This window comes from Anolis sagrei, chromosome 6 (assembly GCF_037176765.1).
Source record: "Anolis sagrei isolate rAnoSag1 chromosome 6, rAnoSag1.mat, whole genome shotgun sequence".
Classification (NCBI taxonomy): domain Eukaryota; kingdom Metazoa; phylum Chordata; class Lepidosauria; order Squamata; family Dactyloidae; genus Anolis; species Anolis sagrei.
In genome coordinates this window covers 45,111,497-45,134,047 of record NC_090026.1, presented here as the reverse complement: position 1 = coordinate 45,134,047, position 22,551 = coordinate 45,111,497, and the positions used below count along the sequence as shown (strand labels likewise).

The 22,551-nt window shown below is 41.4% G+C and overlaps 1 protein-coding gene across 5 annotated transcripts in view; it reads left to right on the top strand.

The window, feature by feature from the left end:
* Positions 1-22,551, top strand: part of ZNF385C (zinc finger protein 385C) — a 202,130-nt gene that overhangs the window by 147,350 nt on the left and 32,229 nt on the right. For all 5 annotated transcript variants that reach the window (XM_060781154.2, XM_060781152.2, XM_060781153.2 and 2 more), the window contains one exon: positions 13,301-13,443. In XM_060781154.2, coding sequence (XP_060637137.2) covers positions 13,301-13,443 — 143 coding nt within the window. The remainder of the gene's footprint in view (positions 1-13,300; positions 13,444-22,551) is intronic.

The following is a 22,551-nucleotide window of genomic DNA, read 5'->3' as shown; positions in this document are numbered from 1 at the left end:
GACAAATCCTTCAGTGGATAGCTATATTCATTTCTTATTTGTTCCCTAAACTTGTTTTCTTAAAGTTAATGATTAAGTTAATGAAGTTTTACTGCTTCAAGAAAAAAAGTAACTATAGAATCCTCCTAAACAGATGAGTTATTTAGTCAGATACAAAACTGGATGCCTTTATAATTGTTGGCCTTAAAGAACAAAAGCCTAAGGAATACCAGAGAGAGATTTTTCTTTTTTCTTGCTAGTACACTCTCATCACAGCCTATAGAAAAAACAACCAAGGACCTTGAACAGCTGTCATTTGCTGTTTTAAGGATTTTGCTTGATGGTTTTCCTTGTTAACTCTGTACTTGGACTATCTTTAAGTGGTAACAGTGAGTAGGCTGAAACTCAGCCTAATTGGTTTCAGGTTTAGTAACTCCTATAGACTCACTTTTGGCCAAAGAAGCCTGTCATTATTGCTTTTTTCATTTTGAAAATTTGGCACAATAATTCTGTAAATGGGAAAAGAAAGAAAAATGTCACTGCAGTGTTGTTGTAAGATTTAGACATTTAGTAGAGTTCACTTAAATGCAAAAAACTCAAATCACATTTTCCAGTCTACACTCTAAGGTGGACTCACTTGTAGTGCTAGAATTGAAATCCTTTGATTAAGCATGTGTGAAGGTGCAAAGAATGGGGTGAAGGTATTAAGTGATCCACAAATCCTGAATTAACAGGCAAAATTGCCATTGTGCAGTACTTCTCTTATTGGATTTGATAATGTAAACATGGATGTTTTTGCACAGCTGCCTGTTTAGCTTTCTTTATTTCTGGATGCATTGGTAATGCTTATAGAACGTAGAATGTGGTGTTCTCTATATCATTCCCTTGTGGCAGAAGCAAAGGTTCCTTTATCTCTTCAGAAAGAATTAGGGACTGTATTAGGTTGGGAAGGAGGAGGCAATGTGATGTGTTTTCTGCCTTACTAAAATCAAAATCTCTGCACAAATTGTCACTGGGGAGAACTCTATCTTCCCTGAACTATACAAGTTGAGCAAAGTTTTTCATATTTCCTATACCCTACTAAGGCTTTAAGATTGTCGGGGGAAGCCCTGCTCTCGATGCCACCTGCGTCACAAATACGTTTGGCGGGGATGAGAGACAGGGCCTTTTCAGTGGTGGCCCCTCAGCTATGGAAAGCCCTTCCTAGGGACATTAGATCAGCCCCCTCCCTCTTAACATTTGGGGAAAGAGTCAAGACCTGGCTGTTTGAGCAAGCGTTTGAAAATGCAGTGTAAAGGACATAGTAACTTGGAATGACTGGACGATGAGATGGATAATATTTTTAATTAAGAGACACAAATGGCTTATGTTTTTTATTACTTTTGTTGGGTTTTATACTATGTATTAATGTTTTAAATGTTTTATGATGTTCTTGTCCATCGAATCGTTGCCTCTGTAAACCACCCTGAGTCGCCTGAGGGCTGAGAAGGACGGTATACAAATATAGTAAATAAATAAATAAATATAATTCAGCTTTTTGTCAGTCCTGCAAGGACTGAATAGAACACAGACATGTTGGACAGTGTGCCTCTGGTTTGTGAAATGCATTGAGAGCAAAGATCACCACTCCTTCTGATATATGAACTTAACATAATCTGCTTACAGCGAGTCAGTTCTTGTTGACTCTATTGTTTAGAGTGCTCTTTATACTTTGTTTTGTTTCAGTCTTTTTATGCTAATGGAATTGGGGTGAAAAATAATACACAAATTAATATAGATGCTCTCTGCAAGTCATTCTAATAGGAAGCCACTTATACTCATTTGTATATGCAAAAATACATAGTGTTTCAAAAAGATGGACCTGATTTGAAAATTGCGATATCTCTGCAATTATGAAATAAACTCTTACCACTTGAAAGAGCAGGGCATAGGGTTTCAAAGGATTACCACCATATGCCCTTCCTAGCACATAAATAGCCCCTAGCCTCAATCATTTGCAAGATGATGACAATAAGGCCTAATAAGATTCCTCAACATAGTTAGTAAAACTCGATAACTTGATAATTAATTAAACTGTTTGTAACTTTTTGGGTAATTGTGACATGTTGCCATCATAAAATATACTGTTTTGAAATTGGGTCCATCATTTTGAAACACCCTGTATGAGTTCCTTCTGTTCTATTAAGATCTCTTTCACCTTCATGCATCATTTTCAACAACAGCACATTGTTTTCAATTGGAACATACATGAATCCTTTCAAATGTTTCAAAAATTCCATTGAGAAAAGAGAGTTTGCAAGAATGTCATCCCTTCAGACAAGGGGAACCTGGTCCCAGCAGAGTCTGTAGTGGGTTCTGTATCCATAGCTACTACTATTATGTTCTGACCATCTGAAAACAGTACCTGATGAGCAGTCATAAGCAGATTGCAAAGTTCCCAGGTTACAAACAAGATAGGCTTGTTTTTAAGTTGAATTTGTATGTAAGTTGGAACAAATACATTTTAAGTGTAACTCTAGTCAAAATATTTTATTAGTTTTGGATAGCATAGCAAAGGGTTTACACCCCTGTAATGTATTGTTGTTGTCTGCCCTTGTTCAGAAGATTTCACCTCACTTACTGTCCCTCTAACACTAGGATTTTGAAAATTTTGGGTTGTTGTGGAAACAAGGATTGGTGCTAAAGCCTCATTGGAGACATCTTTTCCCGTGATAGTTCTTATAAGAGTGAATTCCCCTTCCTAGAAGTAGATTTCCTCTCACTTCCTGTTGTCTTATTTGTAAGTAGGAGTCTGATATAAGTCAGATGTTTGTAACTTGGGGACTCCCTGCCCAGAGAATAAATAGTTTATGCAACTGTCAGACTTCCAGTTCAGAGTCATGAGCCAAGAAAGCTCCCAAGTGTCACAGATGCAGCTTCAAACAATCCCACTTTAATGAGCATCCAAGTCCTTCTTTGTAACTGGAGGTGTACGGAGATTAAAGAAGCAATAGAACTTCATGCTCTGATGTTGAACATACTCAAAGTTGTCCCCATTATTATCATCTTTGTATCTACTAACTAAATGAACATCCTCAGATGATTGCTGGATTGACCCAATCAGAAGAGTCAACTGATGGTCAGAGGTGAGTGGCAAGCTCACCTGAGAAAGATGAAGTTTCCATTGGTTTCTTTTTCTAGCACATTCAGGGGCTCTAAGGTCTCTAGAACAAGTGCTTGTGGACTAAGTGTCACTACCAGATGGACAGAAAGCATGACCTGCATTATTTAAAACTGTTTAAAAATAGAAATATTAATGGTCAAGATGGACACCCATTTCTGTGCTGTTCCACCAACCAGATAACAACCTTTATATAATGTCATTTGCACCAGGATGGTCAGAGTGTGACCCATGGGGCCCTAATTTTAAAGAATTACCCCCACATGATCTCTCTAGGGAATGTGAGGGTATTTTTTATATGTGTTTAGGTCCCACAGGGTCCTCAAAAGGCCTTTTTAAACTGTTGTAAATTGGGGGTGAGGAGAGGAAGACCTCATCTAGATCTAGGAACATGGTGAAATGCCACCCACATCCCCTATATGACATTAGGAAACATTTGGGGGTAAATGGATGCTAGGGTTGGAGTGGATGCCCCCAGATCTCCTACACTAGATCTCCCTGGCCTTTCACATGCTTTGTGTTGATTGTATTGTCGAAGGCTTTCGTGGCTGGAATCCCTGGGTTGTTGTAGGTTTTTCGGGCTATATGGCCATGTTCTAGAAGCGTTCCCTCCTTACGTTTCACCTTCATCTATGGCAAGCATCCTCCGAGAACGTCAGGAGAGAATGCTTCTAGAACATGGCCATATAGCCTGAAAAACCTACAACAACCCATGCTTTGTGTTTCTGCTTGTCATGCCAGCTATGCTTCTGGGAGTTGAAATCCCAAATATCTCAACAGCCAAAGGCTCCACTACAATAATTTCAGGTTTTGTGCCAGGAGATAATTGTTAATGTGCCACAGGAAATAAACTCTTTAAATAATTAAAGACTTTGTGGAGTTCCAAAAACCCAACTGGAGAAGTGGCTGTCTGCTACAGTTTTGGGAGGTATATTCTTCCAATTTCATATCCTTCCAGTTGGCTTTCTCTTTCAAGCCGCTCATTTTCTCCTTCTCTTTCTTGTTTGTAACTGGATGCTGCTGATACAGGGGCACAGAAAGATTATTGGCACGAGCCACTGCTATAGCTGTTGTTGTCTTTCCAGAGGAAGCAAACCTAGGTCAGGACTTGATTGAGCAACGTGTAATGCTCCCATAAAGTACAAAGCTGTCCTCTAAGCCTGAAGTCATCTTCTAATTTTACAGCAGAATATCTGTGTGATGTATGAAAAGTTTCAGAAATGACACTGGATCCAAAATTTTCTACTACATTTTGAACAAGCTGCACATAGCAATGAGTTGTTAAAACCTCATAATGATACAACAACAACAACAACAACAACAACAACAACAACAACATTATAACCAACATTGAGGGAAATCAATTCTAGTAAACTGCTTAAAGTGCAAAAGACAATCCAGAGAAGAGAAAACTGGCAAAAGAAGGCTCTCCATGGACAGTTCCTGGGAAAAATTGAGAGCCAAATTGACAAAGAAAAAACATGGATGTGGCTCACAAATGGAACTCTGAAAAAGGAGATGGATGGCCTGATTCTGGCAGCTCAAGAACAAGCCAATAGAACCAGGCCCGTAGCCAGGATTTCATTTCGGGGGGGGGGTGAATTTTTTTCAGGGGGGGTTTCGGGGGGGCTGAGTTTCGGGGGGGGCTGAGTCTGAGTGAAAGAGGATCTAGCCTAGCAAACCTTTTGTATCATTACCCCAATTCCCCCATGCATATGGGATATATTGAGCATGGTGATCAGATCATGATATGAATAAACATAACAGTTTAAATAATGCTCCAGTAAGGCCTTTTCGTGAACCATCATGAGAATTTCGGGGGGGGGGGGGGGCTGGAGCCCCTCAGGCCCCCCCCCCCCGGCTACATGCCTGATTAGAACCAATGCCATCAAAGCCAGAATTGAAAAGTCGACAACAGATCCCAAATGTAGACTCTGCAAGGAAGCAGATGAAACAATAGATCACATCCTCAGCTGCTGCAAGAAGATCGCACAGACAGACTACAAGCAGAGGCACAACACCGTTGCTCAGATGATTCTTGTGCCACAAATACTATCTGCCTGCGACAAAGAACTGGTGGATCACAACCCTGAAAAAGTTACAGAGAATGAACATGCCAAACTCCTCTGGGACTTCCGGATTCAGACAGACAGAGTTTTGGAGCATAATACTCCTGACCTCACAATCATGTTAAAAAACAAAGTATGGATCGTTGATGTCGCAATTGCAGGTGACAGCAGGATTGCAAAGAAACAACTGGAAAAGCTGACACGATATGAGGATTTAAAAATCGAACTGCAAAGACTCTGGCACAAACCAGTAAAGGCGGTCCCAGTGGTGATCGGCACACTGGGTGCAGTGCCTAAAGACCTTGGCCTGCACTTAAACACAATCGGCGCTGACAAAACTACCATCTGCCAGCTGCAAAAGGCCACATTACTGGGATCTGCACACATTCGCCGATACATCACACAGTCCTAGACACTTGGGAAGTTTCTGACGTGTGATCCAATTCAACAGCCAGCAGAGTGTCTGCTGTGGACTCATCTTGTTGTGTTAATAATAATAATAATAATAATAATAATAATAATAATAATACACTTTATTTATACCCCACCATCATCTCCCCAAAGGGGACTTGAGGTGGCTTGCATGAGGCCAAGCCCAGCAGTTCATGACAACAAAATAAAACAAACATCACGATTAAATAAATAAAAACATAAGAATGCAATAAAACAACACAAAATAATACAATGCAAAATCAATCCCAAAGGGCGGGCCGCATGTGCGAGATAAAATGATAAAACTCAGGATGAGATAGAGATAAAAAAAGAAGTATTTGTATTAAGCTCATAGGAGATGGAGTAGTGGAGACAGGCCTTCAAACAGGCGGGGGGAAGTGCAGTTTGAGGGCAAGCATTATGGGAGGAGAAACAAAAGGAAATATCTGATCACTCTCCAAAGGTGCAATGGAAAAGCCAAGTTTTAAGATCTTTCTTGAAGGCTGCTAAGGTGGGGGCTTGCCTAATCGCACCAGGCAATGAGTTTCAGAGTCGGGGGGCCACAGAGGAGAAGGCTCTCTCCCTCGTTCCCACAAGCCGGGCCTGTGATAAGGGAAGGGGTGAAAGGAGGGCCTCCCTCGAAGATCGAAGAGATCAGGCAGGTTTGTGGAAGGAGATGCGGTCACGAAGGTAGACAACTAATCTGCTTTAAAGAGAGGAAGGAACTAGTGGTCTATCTACATTGGCGACTAAATCTGGGGGTGGATTGGAGAATTGTTATGTCAGATTGGCCCCAGATTCAGCAGTGTATATACGACATTCCCAAACAGTGGCATAAGTGGGAGCACATCCCAGGCCATCCAGACAGGCCAAACCAGGTTCAGCACTGCTGAATTATCACTCTTACCTTTGCTAGCTACTGTTGTTGTCACAGCATCAGCCATGGAGGTAAACAGAGATCCTGGCCATTGCCAGACACTTTGGTTGACATCAAGAAGAGAGAGAGACCCTCCAAACTTATATGAAGTATAGTGAGACTTAATTAGATTTGAACCAAGAAATTTGTTTTGAATGCTGAATAAATACAGTACTCCCACACAAAAATATACCCCTCATTATATCAAGCTTTCTTGATTTCAGCAGTATAATCTGAATCTGTGTTCATTTTGTAAAGATATTTTGGAGATGCTTTCTGTCTTGAAAACGTTTTTGCCAATGTTTGGAATTACCTGCTGAATGAAATGAACATGATACTTCTATTGATATGCAGATATGCTGACTGTATTGTATCCACACTGATGTTGTTAGTGCTAGCAATTAATTGTTGCATTTGGAAGTTTGCACATGTTTTGTTTATAAACCAGTGACATCTTATGAAGGGGAAATACTTAAATGGTAAGTCTCCCTGCCCACAAAGCTTTATAATTTATTTATTTACAACATTTCTACCCCACCCTTCTCAACCCCCAGGCGGGAGGGGGACTCAGGGTGGCTAACATAGGCAACAATTCAATGCCACAATATCAATAGATAGCCATATAAAACCATGAATATATAAAAATTAAAAATAATAACATTAGTTAAATAATCACATCACATAGCCGTTTCCATTTACATTACATAGCCGTTTGCAATGATCATAACAGTCGTATGGTCCCTGGTGCTGCTGTGCTTACTCGCCAAAAGCCTGGTTCCAAAACCACGGTTTTAATTTTTTTCCTAAAGGAAAGGAGGTAGGATGCCAATCTAATCTCACTGGAGAAGGAATTCCACAAGCGGGGGGTCACCACCAAGAAGGCCCTGTCCCTCGTCCCCACCAGACAAGCTTGTGAGGTCAGTGGGACTGAGAGCAGGGTCTCCCCAGTAGATCTTAAACTATGAGGTGGAACATAGAGGGAGATATGTTTGGACAAGTAAGCTGGGCCGGAATTGTATAGGGCTTTATAGGCCAAGACCAGCACTTTAAATTGTGCTCGAAAGTGGACCGGCAGCCAGTGGAGCTGACACAACAGGGGGTGGTGTGCTCCCTGTATGGCGCTCCAGTGAGTAATCTAGCTGCCACCCGTTGGACTAATTGGAGTTCCCGAACAGTCTTCAAAGGCAACCCTACATAGAGTGTGTTGCAGTAATCTATGCAGGATGTAACTAGAGCGTGGATCACCGTGGCCAGATCAGACTTCCCAAAGATTTCTTCAGTGGAATTTTCCATTTTGAATAGGAACCCTTTTAATGCAGTGGTTCTCAACTGTGGGTCCCCAGATGTGTTGGCCTTCAACTCCCAGAAATCCCAACAGCTGGTAAACTGGCTGTAGGACAAAACACCTGGGAACCCACAGGTTGAGAACCACTGTTTTAATGGTTTGCCCTAATAAAGTCCAGGAGAGGACACAGATATTCCTCAGCTGTTGCCCAACAACCTGAGTTAGAATGTTTGGCTAGAACTAAGAAAATCCAGCCTCAGATATCCAATCAATCATGAAGTCCAGCACATGTTCTTTGGCCAATCACTGTTACACTTATCTCACAAGGTTGTTGTGAAAATCAAATTGACTCAGGAGAGCCCTGTACATTGTCTCTGAGCTTCTTGGCGCAAGCTCAAGATCAAAATGTAAATACTTTATTTATGTGCCTGTTTGTTGCTTTAAACATGAATATCTGGGGAAATGTTTGTGTGTTTTTTCCCTCTGCTGTTACCCAGATTTCCCTTCTGGGTGACATTGCCATTAATTTGATCAGTACATGCCTGATGTAGCAAGCCGTAGTTTACCCCCCTGGAGTCAGAGCTGGTTCGGGGAGCAGTTCCCTCCGCAAAGACAAGAACAAATTTGTCCAATCTGCTAGAAAGAGGCCATTTGTGCCTTCCAGGCATCTTCGGGCCCGTGATACTGCAATCTGTAGAAAAATGTGAACACTGATGGGTTTTGTAAGATTTTTTTAAAACATAGTCTTTGATCTGTTTTCTTTCTGACCCCCTTGTTTTATACTTGGCAAATGAAAATAAATAAATAAATAAATAAATAATATTAACATTGGGCTGTGGGGCGGTGTATGTGAATTTGTCTGCAGAATTATGATATGAAAAATCACATCATTTGTAGTGGGGAAAGGTGTGCATATTTTAAAATTTACTTATTATCAAACCTGGCCGCTGCTTCAGTGAAGTAGGAGGTTGTTGCAATCATAGCTACTGCTATGTCTCCAAGGTCAAACAGGTTTTTGAAGAGGGACGAGACCAAATGTGTTGAAGAATTACTGGGCAGAAGCAATTGAGAATGGAAGACAATTTCTCTGAGATGCTCTCAGATGGTAGCTAACCCATATTTGTGTATCATCGAAGTAGACTGTGGTAAACTACTTAGAAATGCCTTTTCCCTGAAAAACCCTAGGACAATGGTTCTCAACCTGTGGGTCTCCAGTGTTGCACCCCAGAATAGGTTCACCTTGCTGAAAACACCAAACTGCACACAGCCAGAAGTCTTTATTGTTTATTAAAAAGTAAAAGATAAAAAGTTCTTAAAAGCAAAAGTAATGTTCCAAAAGATCAATACAAAATAACACTTTAAAGCATAATCCAAAAAGACACCAGCAAAGCAAAACCCCATGAGAACATGACTGAGTCCTGAAACCATGAACACAAGAACTGCAAGACAACCCAGACAAGCAAAGTGCAAGCGAAAAGTTGCTTTGACAAAGGTTTGGTCCCGAACACACAGCTTAACACCCTTTGCAAAACATGAAGGCATTTCTTTGGCCTCTGACCTCCTTCTTGTTAGCTATTCTCACACTCCTTCGAACTCTGAATTCCAAACGCTCAGCTCGATCTAAGGTTCCCATTTCATCAAGGCCAGTCTGTTCATTAGTGTTATCCAGTTTGCCTTCTTGCTCATTATCAGGCTGAGAACTGTCCTCCTTTTCTGAGTCAATTTGCACCTGCACCTGGCTAGTTTCAGTATCAACAAACTCATCTCTTGCTGTGGGAAACTGAACTTCCACACCCTGTTCCTCATTAACTATAATAGGGACATTTTGAACCAGATTGTGATCCTGAATCCCATCAACCTCATCAGAGGCACTCTGTGGTTCTAGCTGAGTCACAACATCCAGGTATTTTGGCCTGCATATCCCAGAAATCCTAGCCAGTTTACCAGCTGTTAGGATTTCTGGGAGTTGAAGGCTAAAACATCTGGGGACCCACAGGTTGAGAACCACTGCCCAAGGATAATGAGACAATTCAAAATGAAGCAAGAGATTGTGCTGGAAGATGAGTCTTGCTGGCCAGAAGGCCCTCAGCCAGTTTGTGGAGAAGAACAGAGGACAAGGACAAGTAAGTTTTTGGCTTAATGTCACAATTGCATTCAAACCATAAGGACATTCAGCTGCTGCCATACTCTCATGAGTGAAAGGACAACAGGAAGCTGCACAGTGGATGAGATAGGAACATGGACTCGGAGAAACATGGATCGGGGAAAACCAGAAATCAAAACTCAACAAACATAGCCATACTTAGGCTCTCATCAGATGCAGTCTTCTCTCCATTTCTCTGCACTGCTGAAAAGGAGTACTACAGAGGCCATCACATGATATAAGGCCACTTCTGATGGTTGCCCATGGGATTCAATTCCGGCAGCGCAGGGAAACGGGGAAGATGCATTTTCAGAAACCGGGTCCTACCTGACTCCAGACAACAGAATAATAATAATAATAATAATAATAATAATAATAATAAATCACAAGCCTGAAAAAGTTACAGAAAGTGAACACGTCAAACTACTCTGGGACTTCTGAATTCAGACTGACAGAGTTTTGGAGCACAATACTCCTGACCTCATGACCATGGTAAAAAAAACAAAGTCTGGATTGTCAATGTTGCAATTTCAGGTGACAGCAAGATTGAAGAGAAACAACTGGAAAAGCTGACACAATATGCGGATTTAAAGATCGAACTGCAAAGACTCTGGCACAAACCAGTAAAGGTGGTCCCAGTGGTGATTGGTGACAGAGGCTTCTCCTTTCATTTCTGGCTTCCGGAGGTGGTGCTCATCTCTGGCTCTGAGGTGCTTTTTTTCTCCATTTTCAAGCCGAGGAGCCTGTGGTGTTACTTCCTGTTTGTGTGGCTGGAGAATCTTTTTGCCTTTTGCCGCCAAAGTGGTACCTATTTATCTACTCACATTTGCATGTTTTCGAACTGCTAAGTTGGCAGGAGCTGGAGCTTACAGATGGGAGTTCACCCTGTCTTGCAGATTTGAACTACCAACCTTCAGATCACCAATTCAGCCAACCTTCAGTTCAGCAATTCAGCAGCATAAGGGTTTTACCCATTGTGCCAGCGCAGCACTTCTTTCCAGCCAGAGAAAAGCTGGATAGAAGTACGGAAACGATGTGGGATGGCTGCCATCCCTTAAGATGAAAAGGCATGGGACCTCGACAGTAGAGAATGAAAGAAGATGGTTCCCTCCACTTTTCTCTGCTCTCATGTGATGAGATCCTTAATGTGACTGAACTAAAGCAGACAGGAACAGGAGATTTTCAATCAGATAATTATATAGTGTTTTACTCTGGAAACAACAATGTAAGAAGGGGCATGATGGCATTAATAGAGAGGTGAGATGCAGAAAAATCAGTTAAGAGATACAATGTAAAGTCAAACTGAGTAAAATCAATAAATACTTATTAGCAAAACCTGGATCAGAACATTAAACAATACTGCCTCAGCCTAGTATTCTCATGTTGTTTTCAACTTCAACATGTAGTATTTCTGGCTACTGGCCATGTTGATTTAATCCAATGGGAGTAAATATTGAAAACCTTGGTATCCAGTTGGGAAGGGTGGAACAGGCACTGTATGTGGAAGGACAGGATATAAAAAAAAATAACTCATGTTCTCTTTCATCACTGTATCCTAAATGATGGAAACCACACTATAATTTCTTTTCTTGATCTGAAGTGAGTTGTATCATTGTTAGAAAAATTATGATTCTTCACATACTTAGGTCAACCCAAGACAGCTAAGACATTTCTTACATGTATTGCTTTCCTATTCCTCTGTAGCTTGTAATTCATTTTCTGGTGTTTTCTATGGTGTGGTACAATACAGGTAACCCATTTCTGGATCAATTAATGTCAGTGTGTTCAGATCAATCCTATCTCTGAAAGTCAAGGTGCCAGTGGCCAAAAAAGGGTCAAACTAATATATGTGAAAGATACATGGGATTTTAGGGAACCTATTCCCAAAGTTAGCAGGTGTCATTTCTTGTTATTTGAAATTGGAGACATACTCCACTGTGACAACTAAAAAGATATACTGCTTCTATTGGTATTGCCTTTTATGCCTGTATGAGTCATTAATTTTTCTGCGGCTCATGACTTGAAGGGCACAAGCCCACAGTGGCAACCTGTTGTGACACAATGGGGAGCTTCCTATGGCTCATTCTGCTGCATCCCTGGCTTGGGAGTGATTGAATTATCAAATTTGCTGGAGTGGGTAATTCTGTTAGGTCTTTGCACTGAAGTAAATCATGCTGTTTTAAATGTATACACAAACACACACACACACATTCATTTACTGAAATATCTGTACATCCTCCCTTTATGCCCAGTTGAATATACACTAAACAGTTTTAAATAAATGAGAACATTAGCCAGAATCCTGTTGAGAACGTACATCTATGGGAATTAAATTGTCACAGTTCTATAGCATCCATTTCCAGCAAGAAGCTGCAGCTATATAGGGGAGCCAACAATATAACCTATTCACAGCAGGACCAATTGTACATAAGGACACCAGTTATGGAGTACCAATTAGAATTGGTAGATTCCAAAGCACATCTGGACACATTTGTTGGTGTCTTCTATATTTATTTATTTATTATTTATTTACAGTATTTATATTCTGCCCTTAACACCCCGCAGGGGACTCAGGGTGGATTACAATGTATATATACATGGTAAACATTCAATGCCATAGACACAAAACATATATAGACAAACACATAGAGGCTATTTAACATTCCAGCTTTATTATGAGGGTATTCTGGCCACTGGGGAGCTGTCGCTTCACCGTCCATTTGTGACACTGATGAAGTCCTTCTTCATTCTTTGCATGCTTGCTGGAGATTTTTATGGCATTGTAAATTAGCCTCCTCATATAAGCAGTACCTAAATTTCTTTCTTGATAGATACAGCTGTCTTTCAGACTGCAAAGGTCGACAGCAAGCTACACAAATTGGTTGGAAGCTCACTCTGACCTGGGCTGGCTTTGAACTCATGACCTTTTGGTCAGTAGTGATCTTAATGCAGCTGACTCCCAACCAGCTGTACCACAATCCCGGTGCTATACACCTTTGCAATTCACTAACAGGTTTTTGCATCATTTCTGTTGTGAATCTAAGTATGTGTCATGTTAAGTAATATAGAGCATGATAAGGAGTCTGACCAATGTTTTTAAAATAGAAGGTCAGGGAAAAAATACACAGTGAGCAACACCATTAGCTTTCAATAAGTATCATGGCCATAGTTACTCCACACAACGAATTAGCAGTTCTGTTTGCAGGCTACTGTTTTGGAATAACTTCTTTGCAGTGCAACATCATCTGATCTCACGCTCCTTTCAAAGCATCTGCTTTAACATTGAAAATATTTCTTATCTCTCTTCTCTTCATAGGCCCAGCTAGTCACAGCAGCTCCCTCTTAACATCACTTCCAATCCCAGGACGGTCTCTCCATTCCCCGTTGGACATAAAGCATTTCCTGACCTTCCGCCTCAATGGGACACCCCCGCTCAACCTTTTCCCCAACTTTAACGCGGTGAGTTTCATAACCCCTGCCTGTACTGATTTGGCATGGACAGGCCCAATAATTCCTCTGTTGGCCCACTTTTTCAACTGCTTTAAAATATCTGTTTTTCTTCTCCCCCTCCTACTTTTTCTCTTTGACTTCTGTATACTTCAGCTGTTGGAAAACTGAGTTCAAAATGCAAATGCAATTGGTACTTACGAGGGTTGAATGAAAAGTAATGCCTCCACCTTCATTACTTGGGTTTGGATGGGAATATTTTAGTAAATCAAACACAGAAATAATCCTTAGAATGTGCTCTTTAACTACCACTATTCACTTTTCGACATAATCAACAGGCAATTGGATACATTTCTGCCAACGATGAACATGTTTTCTGAAGCCATCACAGAAGAAGTCAACACTTTGTTTCTGCAACCCATCATGCACAGATCTTCCAATAGCCAAGCAAAGCAATAATGTGACCCACATGTTCTTGTGAAATGCTGATTATGCTTGAAATTTCTCTCTGAGTGATACGACGATTGTCCTGAATCAATCTGTCAACCTTTTGCTTGTGAAACTCGGTGGTTGCTGTCACAGGATGTCCAACTCTTTGTTTGTCACACGTCAGATGTTCCCACCTCAACATCTTTAAAGTTACTCACCCAACGACGCACAGTATTCACATCAACACAATCACCATAAACAGCTTGCATTCTTGACACCTTCTGCTGTAAAGAGTTCAATGACTACACGTTGCTTAAGTCGCATTGACCAACTGTCTGTGCAGGGTTCCATACTTTGCACTTTAACAACACAACCAATCAATGCTAAGACCTCCCACCAAAATGGAACTGTAGAAGAGAGTCTACTGAACAAGCCAGTACCTGCCGCATACCAGTACTACCATCTTTTGAGGAGTTACGAAGGTGGAGGCATTACTTTTCATTCAACCCTCGTAATTAGCAGAGAGGAGAGGAAGTGGTAGAATCTTGCCCAGTAAGCCCAGGCAAAAGCAAACTGCTATGGTCTCTCTCCAATTCATTTGTTCGTCTTCAGTAACAGCATCTGTCACCTTGACCACATTTTGATGTTGCTTGACCACACATGACCTGATAAAATTCTGGAAGGTATAGAGCTTTTCTAGACCTGGTTGAAACAACAGAAAGCAAATGGCATATTGCTGGAAAATAAAAACCACCTGGAGCGATTTCTTGACCTCTACAGAGTGCCACTTTATGCTACTGCTTGAGATCAGACAATGGCAAGGCAGGCCTTCATATCCACAGTCAGAGCCACACGTGTATCCCTTGCCTTAACCCATGGAGTTTACTCATTGCACTACTATTTTCTTCTGGCCTTTTTTGTTTGTTCAGTGTGTAATTTTCCCTGTTGATGGGCTGACTTCAAGGTCACTCAGAACGCACATGCTAATGGCTGGAGTTATGTGTGGTATCTATAGAAATACTGCAAGTGCAGGATGGCTTCACACACACCCGCTCATGCTCATCAAGTGATGCCAGCCCTCTTTCATTACAGATGGAAAGCTTAAGCTCTCTGACTACACTTAACAAGGGGCGTGAAGGTCACTGAAGTTTGTGACAGTGCCATGAGAATGGTCATTTGAGAAGGCTATAACTGGTTGGGTGGTCTTTTGGTGCTTCAGAGGGTAGCTGTGAATTCTCAGAAAGGTGTATTCATTAATTCTTTTTTCTCTGGATTTCCTACAATAGCAAACAGGGAAGCTTTGCTTCTTTTGCATGGTCAGTTTTTCCTGCATTATGGATGCTGAAAATAATAGCTGGATATTCAATCTCCAAAGAGACTAAAAATATGGAACAGGTGTTTTCTAGAGACAGTTGGGCACCGGTTTTCTCAGGTGTCTTTCAAAGGAACATAACAGAAGCAAGCCTGCTGAACATTTTCATCTGGTCCAGCATCCAGTTTACCATGGTGACCACAACATGTCTTCAAGAAGTCCAAAAGCAAGACATGGAGACAATCGTCCTATTTTAGTCTCTTGAATCAAGTATGCAGAGAAACACAGAACTTGTATATAGATGCCTTCACTTAGGCGATCCCTTGTTGTCCGAGTAGGATTGTCTTCCAAGATCGGTGTACTAGCGGTGGGTACGTAGGTGACTGTGGAGCTCTATTCTTGGTCTTCATGTTCTCCCGCAGTGAGGACATTGATTTCCAGGTGGAAGGAGGTTCCAGTCAGGGTTGGCTTAACGTGCCTTCTTCTTGGCATGTTTCTCTCTTTCACCCTCCATTCATGCCTCTTCCAATTCTACAGCACTGCTGGTCACAGCTGACCTCCAGCTGGAGCGCTCAAGGGCATGAGCTTCCCTGTTCTCAGTGTCTATGCCACAGAGTAGAGCAACTGCTTTGGGAAACAGTGGTCGAGCATCCAGACAATGTGGCTGGTCCAGCGGAATTGATGGTGGAGGGCCATCACTTCAGTGCTGGTGGTCTTTGCTTCTTCCAGCATACTGACATTTGTCTGCTTTTCTTCCCAAGATATTTGCAGGATTTTTCAGAGGCAACGCTGATGAAATCATTCTAGGAGTTGCATGTGACATCTGTAGATAGTCCACATCTTGCAGGCATATAGCAGGGTTGGGCGGACAGTAGCTTTATAAACAAGCACCTTGGTATCCCTATGGATGTCCCAGTCCTCAAACACTCTGCTTCATTTCAAAAAATGCTGCACTCGCAGAGCTCAGACAGTGTTGTATTTTCCATCTTTATCGCTATGATACTTCGTCTTGATGGGAAACTTCCCACCGGAGTGGAAATCATCTGTCGGACAGATGGAAAGCTATTTTACCTCAGCAGACTGAAAGCCAAAACCAAGGTTACAACAACATTTGTTATAGAACTCCAATATGCTGATGACAACATTGTCTGTGTGCATTCAGAAGAAGACCTACAAGCCACTCTAAACACCTTCACAGAAGCATCTCTGAAAGTGTTGCCAGCATATCTTCATATCCGCATGTGGCGCCCTTTTCCTTCCTACCAAGGCAGTACCCGTTGATCTACTCACATTGAATGCTTCTGAACTGCTAGGTTGGTAGGAACTAGGGCTGATAGTGAGAGCTCACTTGACCAGCAGCTTTGAACTGCCAACATTCCGCTCAACAGCTTTCTTACAGCTTGCAGTTTAACCTGCTGTGCTCCTGCGGCCCCATTGCAATGCTGTTTATAAACTTAGATGGATGTGACTTCCTGGTTGAGCTTCCCAGAGCTTAGAATTTCCTTTTAAGAAGAATGATGTGCTTGAAGCCATTCTTAACAGAACAGTAATAGGGCACTCAGAGCATGTTTCTTCTGGAACTAGGGGAAAACCCCTTTTGATTATCCTGGTTGGGCATTCGAGAATGAACAGTCCAAAAAAATAACTTAACTAAGGTCTGCTTCATCTTCACTGATGAAGTGCTCCTTTCTCAGCTGATTTCAGATGCTATTTCTATTAAAGCCCTAAGTAGCTTGGCGCATAAGCATTTGGAAGATTGGTTTTTTTCTGTATGTGTTCTCTCCAACTCCTCTACATCGCACTGAAATCTCAGGTTCTGTCTTGTGTTTCCTTGCCTAATGAAATACCATGTGTGTTCATGAAGAGTAGGACCTTTTTGTTTGTTGCAACATCTGTGAAGTGTCCATCCCACAGAAACTCAGAGCACTGTTTTTAGATGGCTTTTTCAAGTGAACTATTATGCTTGATGACTGCTGCTGGTTCTGCTCCCTTTTGTGCTGCTACAATTAAGCTCAGCCCTCCCCATTATTTTTTTAACTGATATGTATGCTAGTATGACTGTATGGCTTCTACTATTTTGAAATGTCATTTTGTTTTGAATACCATTATTATTGATTGGTTGGTTTGAAATCAGTTGTTCTTGTTATTTTTGGCAGAAGAAAATACATTGCAAGTTTTTGGAAAGAGTAAAGCAAATTTTGCATAATGTGGGGGTGGGAAGCAGTGGTTGGTATGGAACCCACTTTCTTCCTCTGGGAAATGGTGTGAAAACTACCCAAACAAAGTGGAGAAGGCTGGAAGTCTCTTTCTGGTTTTGAAAAATATGTATTTCTGAATTGTATATAAGGCTGGTGAGGGTCACAACATGTACAGTGTGAAAAAGATCTTGGAGTCCTTGTGGACAGCAAGTTAAATATGAGCCAACAATGTCATGTGGCAGCAAAAAAAGCCAATGGGATTTTGGCCTCCATCAATAGGAGCATAGTGTCTAGATCTAGGGAAGTCATGCTACACCTCTATTCTGCCTTGGTTAGAGCACAACTGGAATATTGTGTCCAATTATGGGCACCACAATTGAAGAGAGATGTTGACAAGCTGGAATGTGTCCAGAGGAAGGTGACTAAAATGATCAAGGGTCTGGAGAACAAGCCCTATGAAGAGGGGCTTAAAGAGCTGGGCATGTCTAGCCTTAAGAAGAGAAGGCTGAGAGGAGATATGATAGCCATGTATAAATATGTGAGAGGAAGTCACAGGAAGGAGGGAGCAAGCTTGTTTTCTGCTTCCCTGGGGACTAGGACACAGAACAATGGCTTCAAACTACAAGAAAGGAGATTTCATCTGAACATTAGGAAGAACTTCCTGACTGTGAGAGCCATTCAGCAGTGGAACTCTCTGCCCTGGAGTGTGGTGGAGGCGCCTTCTTTGGAAGCTTTTAAACAGAGGCTGGATGGCCATCTGTCGGAGGTGCTTTGAATGCAATATTCCTGCTTCTTGGCAGGGGGTTGGACTGGATGGCCCATGAGGTCTCTTCCAACTCTATGATTCTATGATCCTCCTGACAGCTTCTATGATAGGGCTGGGCAACGATGTGGGGGTAGAGGCAGAAATTCCAGCCCCTCCAATTACCCATAATGCCTCAATTTTCCTCCCCATTCTTAAAATGGCAATAGAAAATGACATCACATCACATACTGTTGTCATTTTGGGAAGTATTGCACACAGATCCGAGCTAAACAGCTTCATTAGGAACCCCAGATTTGTTTTAAGAGAGATGTTAAATATTGGTAGGATGGCTATTAATTGTGTGCTTGAAGTTATGTTTCTTACAAAACAATGAAAACAAAAGATATGAAATTAAATATTCATCGTCATCAGTGACGACAATCTGAGTACCAAGAAAGCAATAGCAGAATAATGATTTAGTGTACTTCTCATGCAATTAAATACCCTAAAAGTACCCTTAGAAGCTAAGTTGGGTCAGCTCTGCACTGTACTTGGATGGGAGTCAGCTAAGTTGGGTCAGCTCTGCACTGTAATTGGATGGGAGACTTTCAACAGACACCAGGTGCTGTAGGCTATATTTTGGAAGAGATAATTAACAAAACCACCTCTGGGTATTTCTTGAAAACCCTGTTGAATTTATGGGATCACCATACTTTGACAGATTACTTGAAGACACACACACACAATGTTCGCAATGTTTTTGCGGGAGAAAATTTGAATAGTACTCATTTTATCTTCCTCTTCTTCCTAATCTGCTTCAAGGACAAGATAAGAGATGGCATGCGGCAGCTGGAACTCCTATCTTGATGTTAAGGCACCAATATCATGTCCTTGAGCAGTACTCTCTTGTAGATGCATGCAGAATCAGAAAAGGCTCCAGAAGAATCATCACTAGCACTTCCCGTGCCTCAGGGAAGAAAACACGTTCCAGGCTGAGTCAAATAAATGAGTTCCCCAAGAGTTCTGAGTAATTTGCTTTTCACAACAAAACAAAACAAGAGAGTGCACACACATGTAGCTTCCATGTTCATACACCAGTTAATCCACTTCTAATGTTAGTTCAAGGTGCTGAATCTATTTGGGGAGTTTGACTTCAGCACCTTGGATAGATCCAATGTAAAACCCAATGTAAAGTTTAGGCTAAAACCCACACTTATATTAACATGGGACCCACCCAACACAAACTTTATCTTCTGCCTTCAACTTTTAGCTTGATACTTGGGCCTGTGGCATTAGAGATCGTGACTCTCGAGATCACGCACTCCATGTCTCCATTTTGGTAGTGTGGTCTATTGGTATGAAAGTTAGACTAAAACCCCCAGTGTTCAACAACATTATTATTATTATTATTTCCTTCCTTTCTCTCTTTTTTTTCCCCTCTCTCTTTTTCTCCTTCTCAAACACCCCCCCTTCTTCCCCTACACTTTTGTTGTATTGTTTGATTGTTATAATATAAAAAAATCAATAAAAAGTATTTTAAAAAAACATTATTATTATTATTATTATTACTGTTATTATTATTATTTGAAATACCACAAGATAAGTTCACAGCAAACAAGATCACTCTGCTGGCTGTTGTAATGGATCACACGTCGGATACTTCCCAAGTGTCTAGGACTGTGTGATGTATCAGTGAATAATGTGTGCAGATCCCAGTAAGGTGGCCTTCTGCAGCTGACAGATGGTAATCTTGTCAGCGTCAATTGTGTTTAAGTGCGGGCCAAGGTTTTTAGGCACTGCACCCAGTGTGCTGATCACCATTGGGACCACCTTTACTGGTTTGTGCCAGTCTTTGCAGTTCGATCTTTAATTCCTCATATCGTGTCAGCTTCTCCAGTTGTTTCCCTTCGATCCTGCTGTCACCAGGGATTGCAACATCAATGATCCACACTCTGTTTTTTAACACGATCGTGAGGTCAGGAATATTGTGCTCCAAAACTCTGTCAGTCTGAATTTGGAAGTCCCAGTGTAGTTTGACATGTTCATTTTCTGTAACTTTTTCGGGCTTGTGATCCCACCAGTTCTTTGTCACAGGCAGATGGTATTTATGGCACAAGTTCCAATGAATCATCTGAGCAACCATGTTATGCCTCTGCTTGTAGTCTGTCTGCGTGATCTTCTTGCAGCAGCTGAGGATGTGATCTATTGTTTCATCTACTTCCTTCCACATTCTACATTTGGGATCTGTTTTGTAGACATTATTATTATTATTATTATTATTATTATTATTATTACTATTTACACCCCACTTTATCTCCCCAAAGGGGACTTAAAATGGCTTGACATGAAAGCACTAGTACAGAATTTATAATGTACAAAAACTAAAACAAAATTAAACCCAAACAGCAGTAAAAAAAAAAATCAGTTAAAATCCATCAAAACATATCCAAAGTTTAAAAGCATCCCCTGACTAGATTTTAAACACTTTCATCTTTAAAAGCCCGTTTGAATAAAAAGATTTTAGCCTGCCACCAAAAGGATAGCAAGGAGGGGGCCATTCTGACTTCTCTGGTCTGGGACTTCCAGAGTCGAGGGGCAGCCACCAAGAAGGAAGGCCTGTTCTCTCATTCCCAACAACCAAGCTTGAGATGGAAGGTGGACTGAGAGAAGGGCCTCTCCTAAAGGGGATCTCAGGGACCGGGCAGATTCATACAAGGAGATGCGGTTGGCCAAATAGCCTGGATCTGAACTGTCTAGGGCAGTGGTTCTCAACATGTAGGTCCCTAGATGTTTTAGCCTTCAGCTCCCAGAAATCCTAACAGCTGGTAAACTGGCCAAGATTTCTTGGGATTGTAGACCAAAACACTTGGGGACCCACAGGTTGAGAACCACTGGTCTGGGGATTTAAAGGTTATAGCCAGCACATTGAATTGTGCCCAAAAATAGACTGACAGCCAGTGGAGCTGCTGCAACAGTGGGAAAGAAGTGGAAACATTGACATAAATAGGGAAATTAAGACTTCTATTTGACAGTTTCAACCTCTGTTGAAACAGGTCTAGCCAGACTTGCTTTCCTTTCGGGCCCAACACATTTGGAATGTTTGATTTCTGAATTTAAATTCAGTTCAGAATAAACTTGCTTAAAAATAAGGCATGATCCATCAAGCAGAAAGGGAGCCAAAAATGCACTAAAGTGTGACAAAGAGATCACAAAAAATCTCTATGAATTATTCCTGTGTCTTCACTGCTGAAGAGGTAAGGCAAATGCCCGTGCCTAAACTGACTTTTGAAGAAGGAAGGGTGGACATTGAGGAAAACAGTGTTAATGAGAGAGGAAGTTCTTGATTTACTGACAGATTAAAAACTAGCAAATGGTTGGATCCAAAATTATCCACCTAAGAGTTCTTTAATATAAAATGGTTGACCAGCAACAAAAAACATATTTTGTAATGGTGCTCATTTGGTCTCAATTTGTTTGGTATGCCCCTCACTTTGGAGACCTCTTCTAGTTTAGGGTTATTTTCTGGAAATTAGCTCCCATCAAAATAAGCAATTCCATATGAGGAAGTTGCCCTGAAGTCCTCCCAAATGTGCAAATCCCTTAAAGAGCTCACAGCAACTTGCAGAGAGTCTCGGTTTGAGCTCCCGCTGCTGCGTCTCTTTTTGCTTTCCCATCTCTGACCTCCAGAGCCTTGACAGGAAGTTCAGTGCAACAACCTCTATTTATATATCGGTGGGAACATCCCAGGGATAAAACAGAAGTAATCTGAGACAACACAAATTGGTTATAAAGCAGGGAATTTTCCCCCCTTGCTCCCGGAAAACACTGCTCTTAAAATATGCTCCTAGGTTTTCTTAGTGTTTTGTCCTTGAGCTGGGAAGAAGGAAGAACTTTCCATCAAACTCTCTGGAACTGAATATGAAAAACAGGAGAAATTGATAGGTGGGTGCCATTTTTTGGACAGACGACGCAGTTATGGTCAGCAAGGATTCTTGCAACTGAGATTTTAAGGGCTCGTTTTCCCGATTTGGGGAGGGGGAGGGAATGAGAAAACATTTCCCTAAGCTTTGCCTCATTGAATGCACACTTTGTATATATAGGAAGGAAAGAAGAGTACAGCTGGCAGGCTGCACAATTTTTTAAAAGGAACGTTTTAGAGTTAAGTAATATTGGTGTGTTGGCAGCGCTCAGGATTCAACAGCTGAACAGTTTGTTCTGTAGAGGGGACAGAGAACTCAATGATGAAGGTGTTTGATTTTAAAGCCAAGGGTGGAGGATTTAGAGAGCAAGATGGTTCCATGGATATGGTGCCAAAACTAAGAGGACATGATCCAAGGGCAGCTTTAGGACTAGTTACTAACATCTCTATTGAATAGCATCTCACATCCTGTTGCCATAGTCAATAGGTCTGTATGACCTAAAGCAGGATGTCTTGT